General features: G+C 47.8%; 1 protein-coding gene across 4 annotated transcripts; it reads left to right on the top strand.

The window, feature by feature from the left end:
* The first annotated feature begins 354 nt into the window (after nt 1-354).
* Prxl2a (peroxiredoxin like 2A) lies at nt 355-20,777 on the top strand. 4 transcript variants are annotated; one of them, XM_021181602.2, is made up of 6 exons: nt 355-476; nt 10,031-10,210; nt 11,721-11,812; nt 15,558-15,698; nt 16,666-16,830; nt 19,907-20,777. In XM_021181602.2, exons 2-6 carry the CDS (start codon nt 10,033-10,035, stop codon nt 20,018-20,020), a joined length of 690 nt encoding a protein of 229 aa, XP_021037261.1. In that variant the 5' UTR covers nt 355-476; nt 10,031-10,032; the 3' UTR covers nt 20,021-20,777. The 4 variants fall into 4 exon arrangements, with proteins under 4 accessions (XP_021037261.1, XP_021037263.1, XP_021037262.1 ...); XM_021181604.3 differs by having other exon boundaries at nt 366-476; nt 10,048-10,210; XM_021181603.2 differs by having other exon boundaries at nt 395-548; nt 10,048-10,210.
* The last annotated feature ends 1,027 nt before the right edge of the window (nt 20,778-21,804 follow it).

Raw genomic sequence — 21,804 nt, 5'->3', positions numbered from 1 at the left:
TGGCAGGAGGATGAACAATTCCAGACCAGTCTGTGCTACATTAAACAAACAACCGCGTTAGAGTATAAGACAAGCCTGTCACAGGGTTACTCAGAAGCTAGAGGAGCTGGTATTATCCTTAGAGCCAGTTCTCAGCTAGTTTTCTTCATTCTAATAACCAGCATTTGGGGGTGAAGATGGACGCTGGGACATCTACCCTACAAAGCCACGCTAGTTCCAAACTAGCTCCGTGGAAGTCAGCGAGCAAAGAACTGCCCGAGGGCGACCCAGTTCTACCCAGTCCCGGGTCTGGAGCTGCGGGGGCGTGTCTGTCACGTGAAAGTGGCGTGGTGGCGTAGGCGCTGAGCTGCGCAGGCGCGGGGAGATCTTGGTCTCACCCGCCCTCAAAGCTGCACTACAACCGAGGAGGCACCTGCGTCCGCTGGTGCAGCTCAGGGGCCAGTGAGGTCCACGGAGGCGGGGTCCTTGGGGCGCAGGTGAGGATCGAGGCAGCCCAGGGGCTGCGGAGACTAGATGCTGGATGGAGGATGTGAGCCGATCCTCTCCAGGTACCGCTCTCTGATGTGCCCTTAGTCCACCACAGCAATCAGGACAGACTCCACGCTTGGGCCCCCGAGACCCCTGTCCCGGAATGGCGCTGGGGGCACCCAGCTGTCTGAATTGTTGGGACAGAGGACAGAAAAACTCTTGTCCACCCAGATGCTTGAATTGTTGGGACAGAGAACTGAAGGAAAAACAAAAAACAAAAAAACAAAAACGTTTGTCCACCTCTCAGGGAAGGGCATCCACCCAACATGGGCTAGGCTGAAGCCTGCCAGGGGTGGCCGTGGCTATCCAGTTTCGGTATTGGGGTGTCCTGTGAGGAAGTCTCTGAGATACCTGCTCCTCCTTCTCTTCTAAGGGTTACAAACCTTTGCCTTAGAAAGCTCCGTTGTAAATTTCAAAACGCTGCTGAGGTGTGGTAATGAGATAATCAGGGCTCCAGGACAGCCCATCCTCCGAATTGTTAGGTTGTTGGAGTTAGTGAAAATGGCCCAAGGGAGAGCAAAGTTAAGGTCCAACCTGGCAGGGTTTGCATGGGAAGGTGATGATCCCAGAGTCTCGCTGCCACCGTGCCTCCAATGTTTTCACAGCCCTGTTACCTAGATTTTTGGTTTTATTTTTACTTCAACATTTTTTTTCTATGAACTTGGTAAATGATTTATGTGGAAAGAAAATACTCATTGGATGTTTTGTTTCGAGACAGGGTTTCTCTGTGTATCTCTGGCTATCCTGGAACTCATTCTGTAGACCAGGCTGGCCCCGAACCCAGAAATCCTCCTGCCTCTACCTCCCAAGTGCTGGGATTAAAGGCGTGCACCACCACTGCCCTGTGTCACTCCTTGGATTTTTATTTCCAAAAGCATTGTCATGGAGCCCTGCTAATAGAATCTGGGTCCTCAGAAGATACTCATCAGAAAATCCTTTGTTTCAAATATTTGGGGTGATCAATGACTAATCCAGAAATATGTAAGAATTTAACATCTCTGGCAGTCTTGGCAAAGAGCTTATAGCATCTTCAGTGATTCATCTCTGTAGAAGGTGATTAAGAAATTGTTCCCATTTTGCTAATGTGAAACATGGCTGCTCCAGGCTCATGCGACTTGGTTCTTCTCGGTCTGACCTTTCCTTGGAGTCCTTCCTTATAAGGGATGGCATTTACTTGAGACCCTTTGTGTTGTCCCTGAAGGGGTACAAAGCACTCTACCCCACCTCTTTGCCCTTTTCTTCTTGAGGGGGTGGGCCTTGTGTAGTTCAGGGTAGCTTTGAATTTCCCGGAGGCTTTCTTTGAATTTGCAGTCCCCCGGTCTCTGCCTCCTGATTGCTGGGATTGCAATGATCGTTTCAAGCTTGTGTGGCACTGGAAGGTTTGTTTGATGAGGTCTGGAATTTTAAGGTGCATGCCCAGACTTCATTAGTATCCCTGATTAAAAACAACTCTCCTGCTAGTTGGCTATCTGCTTCTTTGAAATGCTAAGCTCAGAGTCTGCTTGGACAGAGTCTTAATGTGGCAGGACCTGTCCAGCGGTGTTGTGGAAGAAGCCAGCCTCACCCAGGAGCTCTTTGGCCCTTGCCAAGGCAGATTGCAGTTGAGCAGTAACCTTTGCCTTTGGCACTACCAGGAGCAGTGTGGGAGAGCCAAAGAGTTAACTCAGAGTATGTGCTGTGGAGAATGTGGAAGTAAGGCAGGACTCCCCCGGACCTGGAACTTCCACCCAGAAAGCTGACTTGCAGTAACATTGCTGGAGAAATTGTTCTTTTGTGTGTGTGTGTGTGTGTGCCTGTTTTAACTTCCTAGGACAGTGAGTGAGTTCATCTGAACCCTGCAAAAGATAAAGACCACCCAGTGGGGTGGTCTATGCCTAAAATTCCAGCACTAAGGAGGCTGAGGTAGGAAGGTGGCAAGTTTTAGGCTATCCTAGGCCTTTCCTTTTTAAAAAAGGAAAAATAATAAAGAAAATGAAAACCATAACGAAGCCTTTCCAGCTTCCTAGAGCGCTGCTGTGTTTCATGTTGGTCTTCTCCAACACGTGCCACCACTGGATGCAGCTTGACTTTTAGAAGATCTTAAGGTGATAAGCAAGAACGGTCTCTGGGGGCCAGAATGAGAGTTAGGATTTGGTTGCTGGAACCCAGTGTCTTTTGGACGTTTGTCCTCATCTTTCTGTCCATAATATTCATATGACTTGAGAGAGCGGGTCTTCTAAGCCAAGGCAAGAGGCTGAAAAGTCAGCAGAATGCCCAGGTCTTTGGAGGGAACCAGTTCTCATAGGAAAGGACTTCCCAGCCAGCTATACCCCTCACTCTAAGTTGTGTCTCTGAGTGTGTTGTCTTATTCTCCTCTGATCATATGTTCACATTCTGACTCTTAGCATCTGGGTGAAGGGTGGGAGAGAGGCAGGCACTCACCCCAGACAACAGAACTGTCTGTGACAGATGAGTGCAGGCCACTGCAGTGGCCAGTTCCACGGGTGCTTGTGGGAGTTCTCTGCTGTCTCTCACTGTGACCCTAACCACTAAGCTGTCATTTTCAATGGCATCCAGACTTAACAGGGCCTTGTCACTGTTTATAGGAGAAAAATGCAGACCAGCTTCTCAGTAGAGAATGGTCCTTAAGAAAACATTTGGCATTGGTTTGTGAGCTACCTGGGGGAGACTGGAGTTCTCTCCGGACACCAGGCCACATTCAGGAGGAATCTTGCTCAGCTTGTTCCGAGCCAATGATCAGGTTTCAGCACCGGCTTTTCTGATGTCAATGCATGTGCATATTGTCCTAGCTTTAGGTGCCTGGTTCATGGCAGGCTGTGTAGGACCTTGAGAATCTAAAGCAGAGTAAGCTGTTATGGAGTGGGAATTGGATCTCAACGTAGACACTGATGCCCTTCTTACCCATGTGACTTTGGGCTAGCCAGCTTCTCTGGGTCTTAGCTCTTCATTAAATCAATGAAGGGGTTACTGAAGTAGAACTTTAGGAGCAAAGGACATTAAGAACAGGGGATGGTAGAGAAGTGGGGAACCGTCTTTCCAGTCTGTTCACTGAAGGCCTGAGCCAAAGAAGTCATGTGCCTCTTCCTCTTGCTTTCCCTCCTTTTCCTTTCTTCCATCACCTGGGTCTGCCTTAGGCCAGCTTTTTCCAAGGTGGGAAGAGTCTCTGGGTGAGGCTGGGCAGGGCAGGTGTTCCCTTGATGTTTAAAATTTTTTGCTGTCCCTACATGTTTCAGACAGGAGTTAACCCACCCACTGCTGATGCTTTTGTTTTGTTAAGACTTTATCGGTCCCTGCCTAGAGGCAGCTCTTTGAGCAAGCATCTGACTTCAATGTGTGTGCCTGTGAGAGTGTGCTCACGCAGGAGGAGCTAGGTAGTGCTGGGTGCACTCAAGGCCCTCCCTGTGGGTGTAGTCGTTGGGCACTGCAGAGCCTGGGTGTGAGACTGGAGACAGGGGATCTCCAGTTCTTTCTTTCTATTTAGTGAGTGCACTGGGCCTCAGCTATGTCAGCTCACCTTGTCAGTGAGCAGCAGAGCTGGGACTCAATGCAAGGTCAAGTCCCAAGCTTGAGTATTTTCTCAAACGCCAAGCCAGCAGTGTCCAGAATGAGCTTTCACACAGAGGGAAAATTGGGCAACAACCACTACTTCCAACTTTGCTCCACTGTGGCATTTCAAGAGGACAATTCAAACCCCTTCATTTGTTGGTTTGATAACATTACAAGCACAGCATGTTACCTACATTACATAGAGCAGATCCTTGGGAAGTTCTGTTGATGTAGGAGTGAATGCCCCTTGCCCTCTGTGTTACTGTGAAGTCAGGCAGATAACCAAAACACAACATCTGAGGCCTGTTTTTGACAGTGTGCAGAAATGTGCCTATGTTCACATATGCATGGGCTGTATAATCAGGTAAAGCCTGCAGTTGGCAATGCTTTCAAGGAAGAGTTTGCCACTTAAGTGGCTTCTCTGAACCTATACATCCTTCCAGGGTGACCTTACCTACTTCCAGTAGTTCACCCACTGGCTTGGCAATGCCCTCCAAGTCCCTATTCCTGTTCCTGACTCCAAGTTTTCGGGTAGAGGGTGTTATATGGATTTGTTATAGAATATCCAAAACTGACCTCCATCCACTACTGACTTCTAGAGCTCCCTTGTCAGTGAATGGCGCAAGTATCCAGCCAAGAAACCAGAAACCTAGCGTCGATTTTCCTTTCTTTGGCCTACACTTTACCAGTCAAAATTCTGTTCATCTCCTATGAGTTAGCTACCCAGCCTCTTCTTCACTGACTGCCACAGTCCAAGCCCAGATCCCCATTACTCTGAACTGCCCAGAAGCAAATGAACTTGGCCAAGCTCTACTCTGGTTCACTTCACTCGCCATGCTGTAGCCAGAGTGGTTTTGATTTATTTATTATTTTATTTATGTGTAGGGCTGTTTTGCCTGCATGCATGTGTGCGCACCATGTTCATACCTGCCTGGTATCAGTGAGGCCAGAAGTGGACTTTGGATCCCTGGGACTGGCATTTCAGATGGTTATGAGCTGCCATCGAGGTGCTGGGACTCGAACCCAGGCCTCTGGAAGCCTTGCCAGTTCTCTTAACTGCTGAGCCATCTCTCTAGCCCCTAGGCAGAATGATTGTGTCACTTCGAACCCTCTATTTCAGCTTCTCATACAGTGAGCGTCTATCTCACCAGAGCTGACAGGGCCTAACTTCAACTCCCATTCTGGTCTCATCGCTGGCCACTACACCCTCACCAACCACTCTGCTTTCAAGACTACACTGTTTATTATTCCTTTACCCAGAGTTCCCTCACTCTGCCACTCTGAGCTCTTACAGCCCTTATGCCAACTAGGTAAAGGCCTGCCTGTTGACACGATCCAGAATAAACAGTACTTTCTGCTCAAACCCTTTCCTGAAAGCATTGCCACCTGAAGGCTCTGTCTGATCCCAGGACCCATGCCTAAGTGAACACACGTGCACCTTTGCACACTGTGAAGGGAAAAGAAGAGGAGGTGATGAGTAGATACCAGGTAAGGATCCTTGGCAGTCCAGTTGACTTCCTGGGTGTAGGGTAAGAAATGGGTACAGAGCAGGCTGGGCGAAGAGCCTTGGACAAAAGGACCTGTCCCTTTGATGCTGAATATGACATGTGGGCTGTGTTAAGGGCCTGGTTTTAGTATGCACCCATAGCAAAGGGGAGTCTGCTGGCACTTAAGAAATGTTACAGTCTGCATGACTGCAAATTGCAAATGACTCAAAACTTTGCTCAATTTTTTTTTGAAGAGCTAGGGGGCCTTGGCAGCTGGCCACTTCGATGCTTTCTGGAGATTAACCATTGGCAGCTGAAGGAGCCCCAGGGTTTCTGTGTAGCCCAGTCCTGCCTGTGGAGTGGCTAAGCTTAGGGGCCTAGGCAAGACTCCAGAGCTCCACCTCCAGCCCTCCCTATGCCTGGTCACCCTGCCTACACATACACACACACACAGCCTGTGGGTCTGAGTCCTTTTGTCAGTAGAAGCAGAGGCGTGGACACTGCACATGGTAAGTGCTATTCCCAGGTTTGGCCTGCTGGAGGATGGATATTTAGGGAAAGGGCACCAAGCTGGATGAAGCATGAATGAGCAGGTGGGCCAAAGTGGGGTTAGTGAAGAAGAATGTTGGGGCTCCAAAGTAGGCTGTTTGTGTTGCTATCAGAGGATGTCCCTGGAGTCTAAGGAGCCACTCCTTCATTTTGGGGTTGAGAAGATGAATGAGCCTGGGGAAGATGGCAGCAAGTTTGGCTTGGGAGAATCCAGCTGGCTTCCCTCTACCCACCCTCAGCGCTCTTCTCTTCGGACCAAAGCTGCCACTCTGAGCTCTTCCAGCTGCTGTTTATTTACAGTCTTATCCAGCTTCACCTTCTGGGAGACATGGGGATCAGATAAAGCTCCCCCATGGGGAGCTGAGTAGTAGAGCTGTCAGGTGGGGGCTGGTTCTTCTGTAAACAACCTTTCAGTTCTCTTCTGGCCCTCTTTTAAAGGAAGGGGACAGAGGAGGAGAAAAGAGAAGGGACAGCTGGTCTATGGTAAATTTCCTTTAGACCAGACATAGTGGAGCTGTGTTTGACGACTGAATACAATAAGCTTCTTGTTTGAAATTCGCCTGAAGGTGGAGGGTCATGTCCTTGGCCTCCACAAATCCTACTCCTGAATGTGTGGTGAGGCCAGGTGTGACATCACAAAGACTCTAAGCTTTGGAGTGCTGTTCTTGTTGACTACGGATAGATGGCAGGATTGCTACCTGCTGGTCCTGTGACCGAAGGGAAGTTTCTGAACTCAGAACCTAGTGTTGCCGCCTGCAAAGAGACTGTCCTCTGCTTCACAAGGCAATTGAGAGAATAAACTTAAGCCAAATATGTCAAGTGACATTTAGTAATTTGGGGTTACTGGCCTCCCTGCTCCTCTGGCCAGTGGTCTTGGAGGCACAGGTGGAAAGGCATGAATTCTATCTAGTTGCTAAAACCTCTCTCCCATCCCCTTTGTGGGAGTGCGAGCAGGCAATCCAGGGTCTACTGAGACTGTGCATGTTGCCATGGTATCTGTTCCGAGATTTGCCAGGAGTTGCTTTGAGTTCTGGAAGTGCGGTACTTCTGGCGATTAGTTTTCACTGCCTATCACCAGCAGAAAAGCCACCTGCTAGGGTGGGCAGCATGAGCCTGTTCACTGAGAAGTCTGCCTCTACCAGTTCTGCTGATAAAGCCCAGATACAGAGCCTGGGTAGGGTGTTCTCCCCAGAGGAGTGACTCCACTCTTTTTTTTTTTTTTAATTTTTATTTATTTATTTATTTAGTAAGTTAGTAAGTTAGTTATTTTTGGAGCACATTCGGGGTAAGGGCAAGGGTGGAAAACACCACACCTGGGGGAGCTTTGAAGCTCCCATCTTGAATACAAGCTTCTTGAACTTGAGGTAAGGAGATGGGAGCCTCTGGGCCATGTGAACTTGAGTTCTTAGGGCACCTTCAGCCCACGATCAAATCCTGCAGAGGACAGTTGATTCTAGTAGGTGGTTCTACCCTAGACCTCTCCCCAGGGATTTAAACATGCAGAATGAGGTGGGGTCTTACGGAGGCCTGAGAATATTTGAGATCCTAGGATGGCATGAGAGCCATGAGGAAACCCAGGTGCTTCAAGGTGGCTGTCAGGAAATGGGCTGGATGAAGCGCCTATTGCTGTTACAGGGGTAGGCAGGACGCTTCTGGATTTCCTCTCCCAGAGGCTCCCAGCCAAGCTTTCATGTTGTTAACTGAGTCCCACACCAATCCCAAAGCCACTTCCTCTATTTCTATGGTTGCCTGGACTATCTCCCTTCCTCGTGACACCATAACCCAAGTGTTCATATTCTGCAAGCTGCTTAACCTTCCTACTTACTTTTATGATCCTTTGGGAACTGAGCCTCTGTCTCCTTCAGGATCATGTGTCATACTAGGCTCCCCCCAAATCGTTATTTAGGTTGATAGTAAATTTTCATTGAGAATGGAGTGGTAGTGAAATAGAACCTTGGTGCCTCTAAGAGTGCGGTAGGGGATGTGTTGGTAGAGCAGGAGGTCCCAGGACTCCCCAGATGCACTGCTGGGTTTCACTGGAAGGGTTGATATAAGCTTGCACATCTGACCGGATGACCACACTCACGTGCTCCTAAATCATGTAAACCTGCCCATAATCCAGAGCTGTTGTGGACAGTATAATGGTCCCAACATTTTTTCCAGGCTCTGCAAACTCTCCTGTTTACAGCAGGTGTCTGGGAGCTGTGATTGCCCTCCTAATCGTTCTGTGAACTATAATCCAGTTATGTGTAACTTTGCCAAAGAAAAACTGGAAGCAGGCCTGTGGAACGTTCTTTCCTGCTGAGCCTGAGACCTCGATTGTGTCTAAGTCATGTTCATCACTCATTTGTATTGAATGCATTTCAGCACTTGTTTGTGGTGAGCCATTGCTCATAGAACCACTTTGTGTGGTTCTAAGTCTTTCCTCTTCTCTCTCAGATGAAATCAGAGATATAGTAGCAGTAGCAGCCACCATGCCTTTAAACACCCATACTGGCCTCCTCCTTTTCTCCAAGTGAGTCAATACTAGATGATGATGGTGATGATGATGATGATAATTCTCTTCCTCTTCCTCCCTTCTCCTCTTCTGTCATATTTGCCCCCCCTTTCCTGGAGTTCTCTTTTAATTAATTGGTTAATTAATTAACTTAAATAATACTGAGGATTAAAACTTGAGTGTGCTATGGAAGTGCTCTACCACAAGCTAGATCCCCAGCCTCTTTTTTTGCTTTGAGACTCAATAAAATGGCTAGAACATCCTTGAACTTCATAGGATCTCCCTGTCTCATTTTGTTAAACAGATAAGATACAGGCTTATGCCACGAGACATGACCTCTCTCTTATTGCAGAACTCAAATTTGAACTTCCTAAGCTGGCTTCAGTCCTGATGTTAAACCCTTTTTTCCCCAAAGTCACCCCCCATGAGTCACTTCCTCTCTCCTCGGAGCCCCCTGTCTGAGCAGTGGTGTGGATTTCCCAGCCTCCTCTCAGTCTTTGGAGAAACTTCCAGGTCAGATGGTGCCAGGTGGAATTAAGCATCTTAGGGGGTTTATCCCACTTCCTGTCAGTATCCTGTCCCCAGTGACCTAAGCATCAAGCCAGGTTTGAGGGAAGAACCAGGAGAGGTGAAACCTTAGGATGGAATGAGGGCCAACAGCAGCACTGCCCTCTTAAGATACAGGTGTTCAACAATGGCCATCTCTAGACCGTAGGCTTCAGGCAGCCTCTGCTTTCTTGTCAGGTTGGTTTTATGCATTGGTGCTGTTGAGACTCTTTTGTTGTTGTTGGTGGTGGTGGTGGTGGTTTTGTTTTTAATGGAAGCCTATTTCATTTTTATAATGAGTGAGAAAGCTATTCTCAGCTGAGAGAAATTGACTAAGATTATCTGTCTCCCCAGAGCAGAGGCCCTGCTGGGCAGTCGCTGGGGCTTTGATGAATAGAATGCCGGCTTTGTTTCTGGGAGATTCTTAAACTCCAGAGGAAGACAGATAGGGTAACAAAACAAGTATCTTTTGATGGAAGATGAGAAGGCCGGCCCTACCCGGGGAGGTGATAGCTGAGCCACTTGCCACCCTCGATGTGAAGGAGAATGAGAGGGAAGCAGCACGTTGCACAGCACACACACCTCCCTGGGAAGCAGAGGGGCAAGAAAAGCCCCTAGGCGGCTGCCATTCCTCTCATTCCTCCTCACGCCCTAGTGAGCTCCTTGAGACACAAACCTGGGTGTGACTGCGCTTTCTCCAAGCTCTCTGATGGGGCTCAGACAAGCGACTGAGCAGCTCTGAGCAGTCCCATCTCTCCCTGCTCCGGGCCCTCCTCCTCTGGTCCCCTGGCCAGTTGCCCACTGGAGCCTTGGGCAGGAGGTCAGATTCCAGCTGTCCTGTGGGAACAGTAACATCTTCCTTCTTCTCAATCTCCAGACATGTCTTTTCTCCAGGATCCAAGTTTCTTCACCATGGGTATGTGGTCCATCGGTGTGGGAGCTGTGGGGGCCGCCGCTGTGGCACTGCTCCTGGCCAACACAGACATGTTTCTGTCCAAGCCCCGAAAAGCAGCACTGGAATATTTGGAAGACATAGACCTGAAAACACTGGAGAAAGGTAAGGGGTGACGTTGTCGGCCTCGGTACTTTTCCAGGGTAGGATACATGCTTTACTCCTTTAGTTTTCCTTTTAAAATTGTCCCTTTTTCTTGAAGCAATATTAGGGAGAAATCTAATAACAATTTTTAAATTACCAATAGTTGTACCAACCTAACACAAATCATTTTATTTTGCTGTATTCCTTTCTGTGCTTATATAGTCACATAGAGGTGATCTTGGTATTAGTGGCAAATTTATCTTTTTCTTATCAAAGTCATTTTTCACTCTCCGTTACTGTTGTCGCCTTAGCTGTAATGATGAATTGTTCCGTAATAATTCACGTAATATTTTACCATCATTTAATAAGCCAGCTATTCCGGGGAGAATTCTGAGGAATTCCAAGGCTTGTGAGATTGTCACAAAGAATGAAATAAATAGACTTGTCTGGGTGGAATGAGCTCAAGAAATACTGCTCACCCCATCCTGTGTTCCCCGTGCATGGTACAGGGCCTGGTGCACAGTAAGAAACTGCACACTGGAAAGGGGGACCTGGGGAGCTGGCATCCTTTGTGGTCACCCTGCCTGTGATGGAGCTGCAGCAGGGGAGTTGATTTTAGGACAAAGGAGCCTGTGTACCTGTCCCCAGCTCTACCCCTGCCAGGTGCATTTCCACAGCAGAGCCCAGGCTCAGCAGGGAAATCTCTTGATAAACATTAGGGCTCACTGATTGGATGGACCTCTGGCTAGTGCCCCCCAGAGAAAAGCCATTATCATGTGCTCAGTGGGTGAGGGAGCTGCCCTAGAAAGGCAGGAGTGTGGTAGCTCACATTCATGGCCAGTCACCTTAGAAAAGTGCAGAGAGAGAAAAACCAAGGCTTTGTTCATTCCCCCATCTTAAGAACCTCATGTGACCACACTTCCCTTCTTTCCTGTTCTTGTTCACATTGTATCCCACAAGTGTGTGGATACCTCCGAGGAATACTAAAACAATTAAGGTTGCTCTATAATGAGTCCGCACTAATTCTCCCAAGCATTCACTTGTTGGGTTTCTTCCACCTTGTTCTGTTTGTAAGTATGGCAAGTATGGCAGTTAAAATGTTTAGGTCAATTAAAAAAGAAAAAGTTGAATATGCTTTTAAGAGTATTTGTGGGAGGGGCGTCAAAATATAAAACTCATTTGGGCTCTACAGAATTATTAGACCGACCAATGCTGCCAGCCGTAAAAGGAATTTCAATTTTGCTAGAAATTATCACAACTTGGATGTTGGAGTTGCACGTTAGTGTTTGCGGGGAGGGACTTCTCAGTGTGCAGTTGGATCATTAAGCCCTCCTTGTTAGTGTTCCTTGGGAAGATGAATTTTCCCTGTCTGTGCTTGCCTTCTCTTACGCATGGAGGGAGGGCTCATCCTGGTCCCCTCCTAGGCTGGGTCCTGAGCTCAGCTCAGCTCCTTGTACTTCAGGAGCATCCGAACAATTGAAGAAGGACTGGGCAGGCCAGAAGCAAGCAGTAACTATTTCTTCTCTCTCAGAACCAAGGACGTTCAAAGCAAAGGAGCTGTGGGAGAAGAACGGGGCTGTGATTATGGCTGTGCGCCGGCCAGGCTGCTTTCTCTGCCGAGCGGTGAGTGCCTCTGAGAACCTGTTGGGAGGAGAGCATTCAGGCCTTGGGGTCTGGACTATTTCCATTAGGACCAAGGGCTTATGTGTGCTCTGAGCCTTCTGACATTTCTGGATGCTTCTGTTATTTGCTCTATGCATTTGTTTTGACATTGGCTCTGATCATGTTTGTACCAGCTCCAAATATCCTGGTGGGGTTAGTCACACGTCTGACTTTCTCTGTCCCTCAAGCCTTTTGCCCAATATGGTAGCAGCCATGTCCTGCACTGCCTTTTCATTTAATCCGGAGCAGCAACAGGAGAAAATTCTGAGTTCCCATTGGCCCACATAGCTGCACACTTGTTGAAATAAGCATCTAGACTGCAGGAACACTCACTGCTAATGTCAGCTGCCAGCTGTAGAACATTCCTCCTCCTTGGGACCCACCATAGCCCGTTTCCCCCTAGATCATGAACTATTCTTTCTCCCTGTTTGCTCTCACAGAGTGGGCAGCTGAGCAGGGACTCAGTCATACCAGGGACTCAGTGTGGATGTATTTGGCCTGTAAGCTTGGGTGACGTTGAGGCTTACTTACACAGTGTGGCTCCAGGTGGGCAACTCAAATGGAAGCCGTTCCCATAACAGGGAATACACATCAGGGCAGGAATTGCGGTTATTGTGAAAGACCCACAACGTGAGGACTCTCCCCACGTTCTGACTCAGGAGAGGCGACACCCCAAATCACATAAGAAACGGTCTTGCTGCAACTGCAAGAGGATTTTTATTCGAGAGCGTTCTCGGGCCCATGGTCATACACCACGCAGGGGTAGAGGACTATGGCGCCCCGAGTAGCTGAGTAAGGGGGTATTTAAAGGAAGAAACCACAATTCATGGAGGTGGGGAGGGTGTTGTTGGAAAATACCAAAAATACCAGTTAAGAGTCACAAGGAAGTATAAAGTCACAAGTGTCAGGTTATCTCTCAAGACAGTTTCTAAGAGCCCCTAAAGATAGCACATTTGCATTGCAGGTTCCAGTAATGGTCAGGGTGCCATTCTTTGAATTGAACCCAGGAAGCGGGTAGGTGGAGGAATGTCGCTATCTGTTTTATGACCAGTACCTGGAGCACTAAGCCACAAAGGCTACACTCCCAAGCCTGGGCCCAAAAGCCTCGAATTTTGTTTTTACTTTGCTATACTTTTTAAATACTTCTTCATTTGCAATGCAGAATGCTAGTGCAGCAGGAATTTTACAGTGGCCCGAGCATGGCCCTGTAACTCTAGAGCATGGCCCTGTACTCAGTGAGTAAAAAGAGGGCAGGGGTAGTTTGATGGCCTGCCCAGGTGGTACCAAAAGCCTCACATTCTGAGATAATTGATTTGACTAGGAGAAAAGTGGCCTCGGGTTCTCTTGCCCTTGAAACCATTTGGCTTCCCAAGTAACCTTGGCCGCATCAGGAGTCTCACTCAAATTTCTCTGGAAGCCTGAATCAACCCTAAGACATTTCTTTCTGCTTCTGTGTGTGATAAAGAATCCAGTGACATTACTGAGTACACACACTTTGCAACGTCTTACCTGCAAGGCATCTTTTTTTATTTCAGTTTTTTTTTTTTTAGACAGGATCTCATGTAGCCCAGGCTGACTTCTCATTTGCTATGTAGCCCTTGAATTTCTGATCTTCTCATCCCCACCTCCTGAGTGCTGGGATCACAGACACACACCACTGCATCCAGTTTTCTGTGATGCTGGGGATGGAACCCAAGACTTTGTGCATGCAAGTCTACTAACTGAGCTACATCCCCAACCTGTGTACAGCTTCTCAGGGTTCTCTTAGAAACACAACCTGTTGTCATCATTCTCATTTTACAGAGGAGGAGACAGCGGTGCAGAGGTTGCCACAAAGCCAGACTGCCTGCTTAATGTGTTTTCAGTTACTGCAGCTGGGGCCAAATGTCGCAAGTTTGACGGCTTTAACAGCAGTCACCGTACGGGGCTGAAGGTTGGGTTCTCATATGGCATCTGGTTGCATTCCCCCTGGAAGCTGTAATGGAAGTCCATTTCTTTGTCTTTGCACCCTTCCAGAGCTCACCAATGTGTTTTGCTTGTGAGTTCTCCCACCGTCAGCAATGCCTGCTCAGATCATTGTGACATCACATCCCTCCAACCCTGACTTTCTTCCTCTGTCTTCCACATTTAAGACCCCGGGGATGACATTGGACCAGTCCAGTTAACATAGGACCTTTTTACTTTAAGGTCAGGTGATTGGCAAGCTAAGTTTCCCCTCAGTGTCAGTGCCCCCCAAACCCCGATCATGTGACAGGTCACAGTCATTTAGACTTGGCCATCTTTAGGGGTTCATTATTTTCTTTCAACCGGGAGGTAGAGTGTTAAAGGGCGGGCTTTTAATTCCAAATCGAATGTGTCCCCGGACACCAGCGGGAAAACTGCTCTGACATGATCTGTTGAAGCCAATGACACAGAGAAGGTCCCAGGAGCAACAGTTCTTACTAACTGCAGCCTGTTCTCCTGTATTCTGCTCTGGGCCCTGGCACAGCATTTTGTGGAAACTTACAGTGTCCAGAAATGTGGGTGGATAGAGGTGTGTGAGTGACTCAACAGAGGAGTTATATGACTCTGTTCCTCTCGATGGCTTTAGGGACATCCCCAGAGGAAGGAGCCCAGGAAAGCAGTGAACCGCATCTCCAGCAGGTGGTCCTCAACCACACCAGACACTAGAGCCCCTCCCTTCTGTTGTCGTCAAACTTTGTTACTCAGTCCAGGCCTTGGTAAATGTGTTACAATCAACTCTGTTCTGTCTAGTTGTGCCTTCAGTTCTTCCTGTTTCTTCTTGTTATAGAAAATACCATTCCTCTCATGTCTCTCTGTAGTTATATCAGAGGTGGGCACTTAAAAGATTTTTTAGTTATGACCTCTAATGTGAAAAAGCTTCTTAAGGGTGAAGCTTTTCCATGATTCGTGGAGTATTGTTTATTCATCCTGCACATGGTTCTCAAGGATCAAGATTGCCTGTACCACTCCGAGAGCGGCCACACCCATCCCTTGTCCATCTTCAGCTCCATATATCCAGCCACGTTCTAGACCCTGGGATGTCTATGAAGCAAAAGACAGATTTTCTTATAGTAAGACATCCTTAGGAACCTAAGTGGCCGTGCTCAATGGAGGCATGAAGACCTAGCACCAAAAAAGGCACGGGCAGAAAGCAGAGAACATACTTGAGAAGAAGGACAGGTGTGGGAATCTTTCTAGAACAAAGATACCATTCCAGTAGGTTAGACCAGAGCTGGAAAGAGAAAGAAAGTCTAGCAGGGATTGGGGCGGGGGGAGAGGAAGGCTTGTACAGAGGCCTGGAGGCCGCAGTTGCTATATGGCCTGCATGCATATATGTCTGATGGACCCCTTGGCTAGTTTGGTCTGGTACAGGAATGAGCTGGAGAGACAAAGTAGGCGACCACGTCCTGGCTGAGAGTGAAGGGCATGCTTGGGAGCAGCCACTATTAAGAGGCTCCCGGGCATACTTCTCCTTCCCACTGTAAGAAGAGAAAATGCCTGGCTTGGTGAATGCACTTGAAACCCTGTCCTGTGGCTGAGTATCTACCTCAGACAGATGTAGGCTGGGTCACATAGGCCTGGCTTATTTCTGGAATTTTGTCACCTTTGTCCCTCTGCTCAGTGTCAGCCCCAAGCCATGGTTTGCTCGTTGACTGCAGAAGCTCTGGGTTCTTGTGTCACTGAACTTTCCTGTCTTCCACAGGAAGCAGCAGACCTGATGTCCTTGAAGCCCAAGTTGGATGAGCTAGGTGTCCCTCTCTATGCGGTGGTGAAGGAGCAGGTGAAGAGAGAAGTGGAAGATTTCCAACCTTACTTCAAAGGGGAAATCTTCCTGGATGAAAAGGTGAGCATGTGGTGGCCTGGAGAGATGCCTCCGTGCTTAAGGGTTCTTCCAGAGGACCCACATTCAGCTTCCAGCATCCTTTGAATGGCTGACCTTGGCCTGTAACACCAGCTCCTAGGGATCCAATGCCCTCCTCTGGCCTCTGAGCACTTTGCTCACATGCACAAACTCACACAGAGATGCTCATATACACATCATTAGAAATCAAACACAGAAAGAGAGAGTGTGTTATGGGTTTGTGGGCCCTGGGCTGTACACTGGTGGGACTAGTCCTTAGCTGGAAGAGGTCACTGACCTAGCATGCGCTGTCCTTTAGCTAGAGGTAGGCCTCACCTTCAGTATCCCTGAACTTGCAGGGTCCCCTAGCTCTCTGAGAAGAGCATAGGCAGGCTCTTGAAAGTTGTTCTCCATTATTACTAAAGCTGTTCTTGTCAACTGACTCAAGAGAGTGGGAAAGGACAGACACCTCTTCTGCCCCCTTAGCCAAGCCCTTGTCCCTTCATTTATGCAGCCACCTCCTTTGTACTCTTTCCTACAGAACCTTGTAAGGACAGTGGGAAAGCACATGTAGGGGTGGCAAGATGGGGTGTCCTTTCCTCAGATTTAAGCTGCCTCGAGAGCAGAAGTTGAACCCAGTGGTAGAGACTTGCCTAATATACATGTATAAGGCCCTGGGTTCAATTCCTGCATCACAAAAATAACATAGAATTAAATTTAAACTTTTTCCTTTCCTTTCCTTTTTTTTTTCCTTTCTATCCCCCCCCCCTTTTTTTTTTTTTTGTAAAGAAGTCAGAGCTGGCAGCTTTCTGTTTCCCTAGGCAGTTGAGTATGATCCTGGGAGGAGTGAAATGTGTTAGACTGCAGAAAAAACATGAACTAGCAGGCTCTGGGGCTTTTGGCTTTTGGCATCCTTCTTAGGGATGAGAGACATGCAGATTGCTCACACAGGATCTTCCTTACTCTGTAGAAAAAATTCTATGGTCCAGAGAGGCGGAAGATGATGTTCATGGGCCTCATCCGTTTGGGGGTGTGGTATAACTCCTTTCGAGCTTGGAATGGAGGCTTCTCTGGAAACCTAGAAGGCGAAGGCTTCATCCTTGGAGGAGTTTTTGTGATAGGATCTGGAAAACAGGTAAGACCTCAGTATTGACTTCAGACCCATGGGTATCTGAGATTGAGGCCCCAGACTGAATCTCTACATTTAAAGTCTTCCATCCTTCCTCCCAGCAGCTGTCACTGGTCACACATCTACTGTAGGCTTGCATCTCATACATGCACTTCAGTCAGGCCACCAGACAGCCATGCTGCCCTGACGGCAGTTGATGAACTTGAGTCCGAGAACAGGTGAGCCGTTGGACCAGTGACTTAGTCCAGTGTGGCACTGCAGAGGCCTGAACCTGACTTCCCATTTCAAGTGGTGTTTCCGTACTTGCCAGGGTAGCCCACTTTTATTCTGCTTGTGAATATACTCAATCGGCATGTTCCCAAGCCATTGAAGATGGATGTGGAGGAAAATACAAAGGGAGAAGGAAGAGAAGCAGCCTGACGAGGGAGGAAGGCAGGAATGCATAAGAGAGTCCTGTGGAACTCTTGCTGTCAGGACTGTGCCTAGGGAGAAAACCGAATCTTCTGTGAACAGGGTGTTAGGAGTCGTGGCAATGAGGACACAGGATCAATGTGGGGACCCTGAGGAAGGGTATGGGAAAGAGAGATGAGGTGGGCCTAGGAGGCAGGTGACTACTCCACATGGGCCTTGGGGCCATCAGTGGACAGCAATGGATCACAGAAGGAGGACCTGGAGACAAGCCTTCATGGAAACCACATACGACATGCACATGTGTAGGGTGTGGTTGGATTTCTGTTGTTGTGTTTCTGTAGAAAAGCAGCCTTGGTCTGCATTGTTAGATCTCACAACATAAAAGAAATACGAATAGGAAACTTAGTTTCTAATCTTTAAAAAAAAATCCATTGGTAGTTGTTCTTATTTGTATTAGAATTTAGCATTAAATAGTGTCTAATTTGACATAATTCTGTTTCTTGATTTCTAGTAAATATATTAAGATGTCTTAATAGTAATGGCCACCAGGCACCTGCCTTGTTATAGGTGCCCGTAGGTATGACTTCATGTCTTCCTTACAACTGACCAACCAGTCTGCGATGTTAGTTTTCTCTCTAAGTAATGGACCTAGAGATGGGAACAAGTCAGCCAGAGACACGGCTGGTGAGCAGCGCGGGAGAAATTAAACTCAGGAACCCAGAAGGACAGCGCCCCACTGTGTGCACAGATTGTCATCAGGAGTGGTGCTTAGTGACCTGGACTAGGTGACCCTAGAAGGTGGCCCCTCTCGTTCATACTCTAGCCCTGTGGCATTTCATTGTCTTACCTTGGCCTCCTGTGGTGGCCTCTAGGGCAGGGTTTGACACACCTGCCAGCCTTTTCTTGCCTGGTGATGATTCACTGGGTACTCATGGCCCGGCTAGCACATTCCTGGTGTTGTTAGGTGTGGTGTTTGTTGGTCCTCTCAGAGCTTCTGGCAAGGTAGTGGGTGAACTAGGTTGGCTGGGCAGCGGGACTCACCTAGTTCCTCCTGGAGGGTGTTTCTGCAGTCCTGTTATGTCAAGTACCTCTAGATATGAGGGTTTTTAAAAAATGATTTGTGAAGCCTGGTTATTGTAAAGAATATAGGTATATTCTTTATGCCTATGCTGTATACGTAGTCTATAGAGAATATAAAATCAGCAAAATAGTGAAAAGTGGGTGGAGCCTTCCTGCCGTGTTCTGGAGGCAGCTCACTAGAACAGAGCTGGGTGGCTGTTGCCTTGGTTTCTCTCTCAGCAGTGATGATGACTATTCCCCATGCCATTCTTCCACTGTCCCCAGTGAGGGAGTTGGAGGAGGGACTGGAGGAGCTGAGGAGGTTTGCAGCCCCATGTAGGGAGCAACAGTGTCAACTGGCCAGATCCCCACCCCCCGGAGCTCTCAGGGACTACCACGAACCAGAGTACACATGGAGGGACCCTTGGCTCCGGCCGTATATGTGGCAGAGGATGGCCTTGTTGAACATCAGTAAGAGGAGAGGCCCTTGGGCCTGAGGGAGTTCAATGCCCCAGTGTAGGGGAATGCCAAGGCAGGAAGGGGAGAGTAGGTGGGTGGGTTGGGGAGCACCCTCATAGAGGCAGGGGGAAGGGGCATGGGATAGGGAGGGTTCTGGAGGGGAGACCAGGAAAGGGGATAACTTTTGAAATGTAAACAAAGAAAATATCCAATAAAAAAGAAAAAGACTTCTTTCCCTGGCTTTCCCCTGTCTGCATTTGGCTTACACAGTAAACAATTGCAATTTCCTTAGTCACTTCCTAATAGTCATCCCAGTGTGGTGGACTTTTCATTATTATTTATTGGTGTTGTGTGTGTGTGTGTGTGTGTGTGGGCATGCACACATCACAGTGTGTGTGTGGAGGTCAATGCATAACTCTCAGGGTTTGGCTTCCTCTGGCCTCAGTGTAGGAGACCTAGGGATTACTCTGGGGTCAAAAGGCCTGCATGTGACAAATGCCTCTGCTGGAGGAGCTTCCTGACTGACTAGACTTCCTCTCTTTTCTTTTTTTCTTGTCTTTATAATGACGGGACACATTACAGATTATTTGAAATTTAAGGCAAGTGTCCAGATCCCACAGTGAGCTAAAGACTGTTGAAGATTCCTGATGACCTCAGACACATGTTTTTATCATTTCACTACTCCAGGGTGACTTTAGGTTGTCCTCAGTCTTGATGTGTTTGCTTCACTGTGTTAGAAGTGTGGCCCCAGGTTATGAGGTTTAAAGAAAGGAATGGGTTTACCTTCTCAGATGAGCATCCAGCACCCATCAAGGTGGCCTCTGAGCTCTACTTCATAGGGTTTTTCTGTGTTTTCATTCTCTTCTCTCCAGATGGAATGTTCTTTTATCTGCCTGTCACCCAGGAAGCCTTCCACATACCCTTGTTTTAATTAGCCATGACTAGCTTCATGTGTCCCAAATATGAGGACATGACTTCCTCGGTCCCCTTCCTCAGAAGGCCAGGCTCCTCAAGGGTAGGTGCTGGATTAGATTCAGATCTGCGCCCTCAGCTGCCCAAACGCAGGGCCTGATGGACCGCTGGTGCTCAGAGTCTGTTTCATGAGTGAACACCTCCGAGTGGAGACTGACATCCCTTCCTGTTTCCCCCTCAGGGCATCCTTCTTGAGCACCGAGAAAAAGAATTTGGAGACAGAGTGAACCCACTCTCTGTTCTGGAGGCTGTAAAGAAGATCAAGCTACAGACTCCAGCCTCTGGGAGAAGCTGATCATGTTCAGCTGCTGGCTGGGAGAGAACGCACGGGGCCTGTGCTGTGTTCACCAGATGAGCTGTGCTTTCCCCAGGGCCCCAAGAGCTAGAAGGCCCTGGCACGATATTTACTAAGAATTGGTGATGCATTTTAACATTGTTTAGGTCCCAGAGCCTTTAACATTCCGTTTAGGCCCAGTAGGGCAAATAGGTCCCAGACAGAACAGAGTTAAATCTAACAAACCAGTGAGAGTTATTTGAGGAAATATCTAGAAAATTTAATGTTTAAAGTTTACTGCTAAAGCTTCTTTCAAAGGAATATGTCCTAAGTGCCGGTATTTGAAGTGAAGTTTACTTTCATGCCTAGTTAAAATACAAACAAACAAACAAACAACCCTGAAATCTGAGAAAAGTGGGGCTAAGAAACAGCTCAGTGGTGGAGCACTTACCTAACATGCACATGGCTCTGAGTGGGATACCCAGACAAACAAACAGACAGACAGACACACACACACACACTCTCTCTCTCTCCTAAGAAAAGCTGATGGTTGACTTGATAATTAGAGAATTATCCTTTTGTTTGGTGTGTTTTCTGTTAACAACTTGTTACTTAAGGTCAGAGTACCGCAGAAAGCAATTGCTGCGCTGTGTTCTTGGATAAATTACAAAGGTAACTTACAAAGTGAAGTTCCTGTGGTCTTCCCTTATGGACGCAGAGATTGGCTTCACTGGGAAAAACTGTCACCTCTGGCTCTAATAAAAATATTCATCAGGAATTACCTCTGTGCACAAGTTTTTCTTGTCCTTGTTCCTCTTGCTTCAGCCTCCTACACTCAGGGCTTACAGACAGGAACCACCACACCCAGCAGGACACAAGGGTTTTCTGGTGACGAGTAACAAAAGCCAGACTACTAGCTACAAGTGAAAAATGTAGGGCTGGCTCAGCGGTTAAGAGCACTGACTGCTCTTCCAAAGGTCCTGAGTTCAAATCCCAGCAACCACATGGTGGCTCACAACCATCTGTAATGAGATCTGATACCCTTTTCTGGGGTGTCTGAAGACAGCTGTACTTAGATACAATAATAAATAAATCTTAAAAAAAAAGAAAGAAAAAATGTATATTCTCCCAGGATAAGCAGTGAGGAGGGACAGCTATAGTGACTGTTATCCAAGGTGGTTGAGGATGGTCAAAGAGATGCAGTCTGTCATTATTGATGTTGATAGCCCTGGCTGTCCTGGCACTGCCTTTATAGACCAGGCTGGCCTCGAACTCTTTGCCTCCCAAGTGCTGGGATTGAAGGCGTGCACCATCACACTCAGCTGCATTCTGTCATTCTTGTTATGAGTTTTGCTCTCTTCCCTGGATAATGATCTTGATATTTAAATATGGTAATGGGTTTCATGTTGGTCTTCTGGCTGCCTAATCTGGTAAGCCAGGAAACAGACACACCAATGATGAAACACCACTCCATCCGTTTGCTGAATTTGAATTTTGTCTTATAAGTAAAAGGTCGACAGAGCCCCAAGGAAAAGCCTTCCTCCAGGGAGTCTCCACCAAGTGGTCCAGTTTAGAGGGGTAGCTGTGGGAATCATTAGAGGATCAGGCTGGAATCTGCCCTCTAGGAAAGTAGGAGAGCAGACAGGATGGCAATTAAACCAGGAAGGGAGGCAAGATCGGGGCTGGGTATGCAGAGTGAACAGAGGAGGGAGGCATAGGACCAAGATCAAACCCAGATCTGACTTTGGGTGGGGACGGGTATGTAAACTATACCCAGTCCTTACTAGGCAGACTTCTGTAGTCTT

The sequence above is a fragment of the Mus caroli genome, unplaced genomic scaffold, assembly GCF_978045245.1.
Source record: "Mus caroli unplaced genomic scaffold, Mus_caroli_1 scaffold_12, whole genome shotgun sequence".
Classification (NCBI taxonomy): Eukaryota; Metazoa; Chordata; class Mammalia; order Rodentia; family Muridae; genus Mus; species Mus caroli.
Note: the sequence above shows the minus strand (reverse complement) of the source record. Positions and strands in the feature narration are given on the sequence as shown.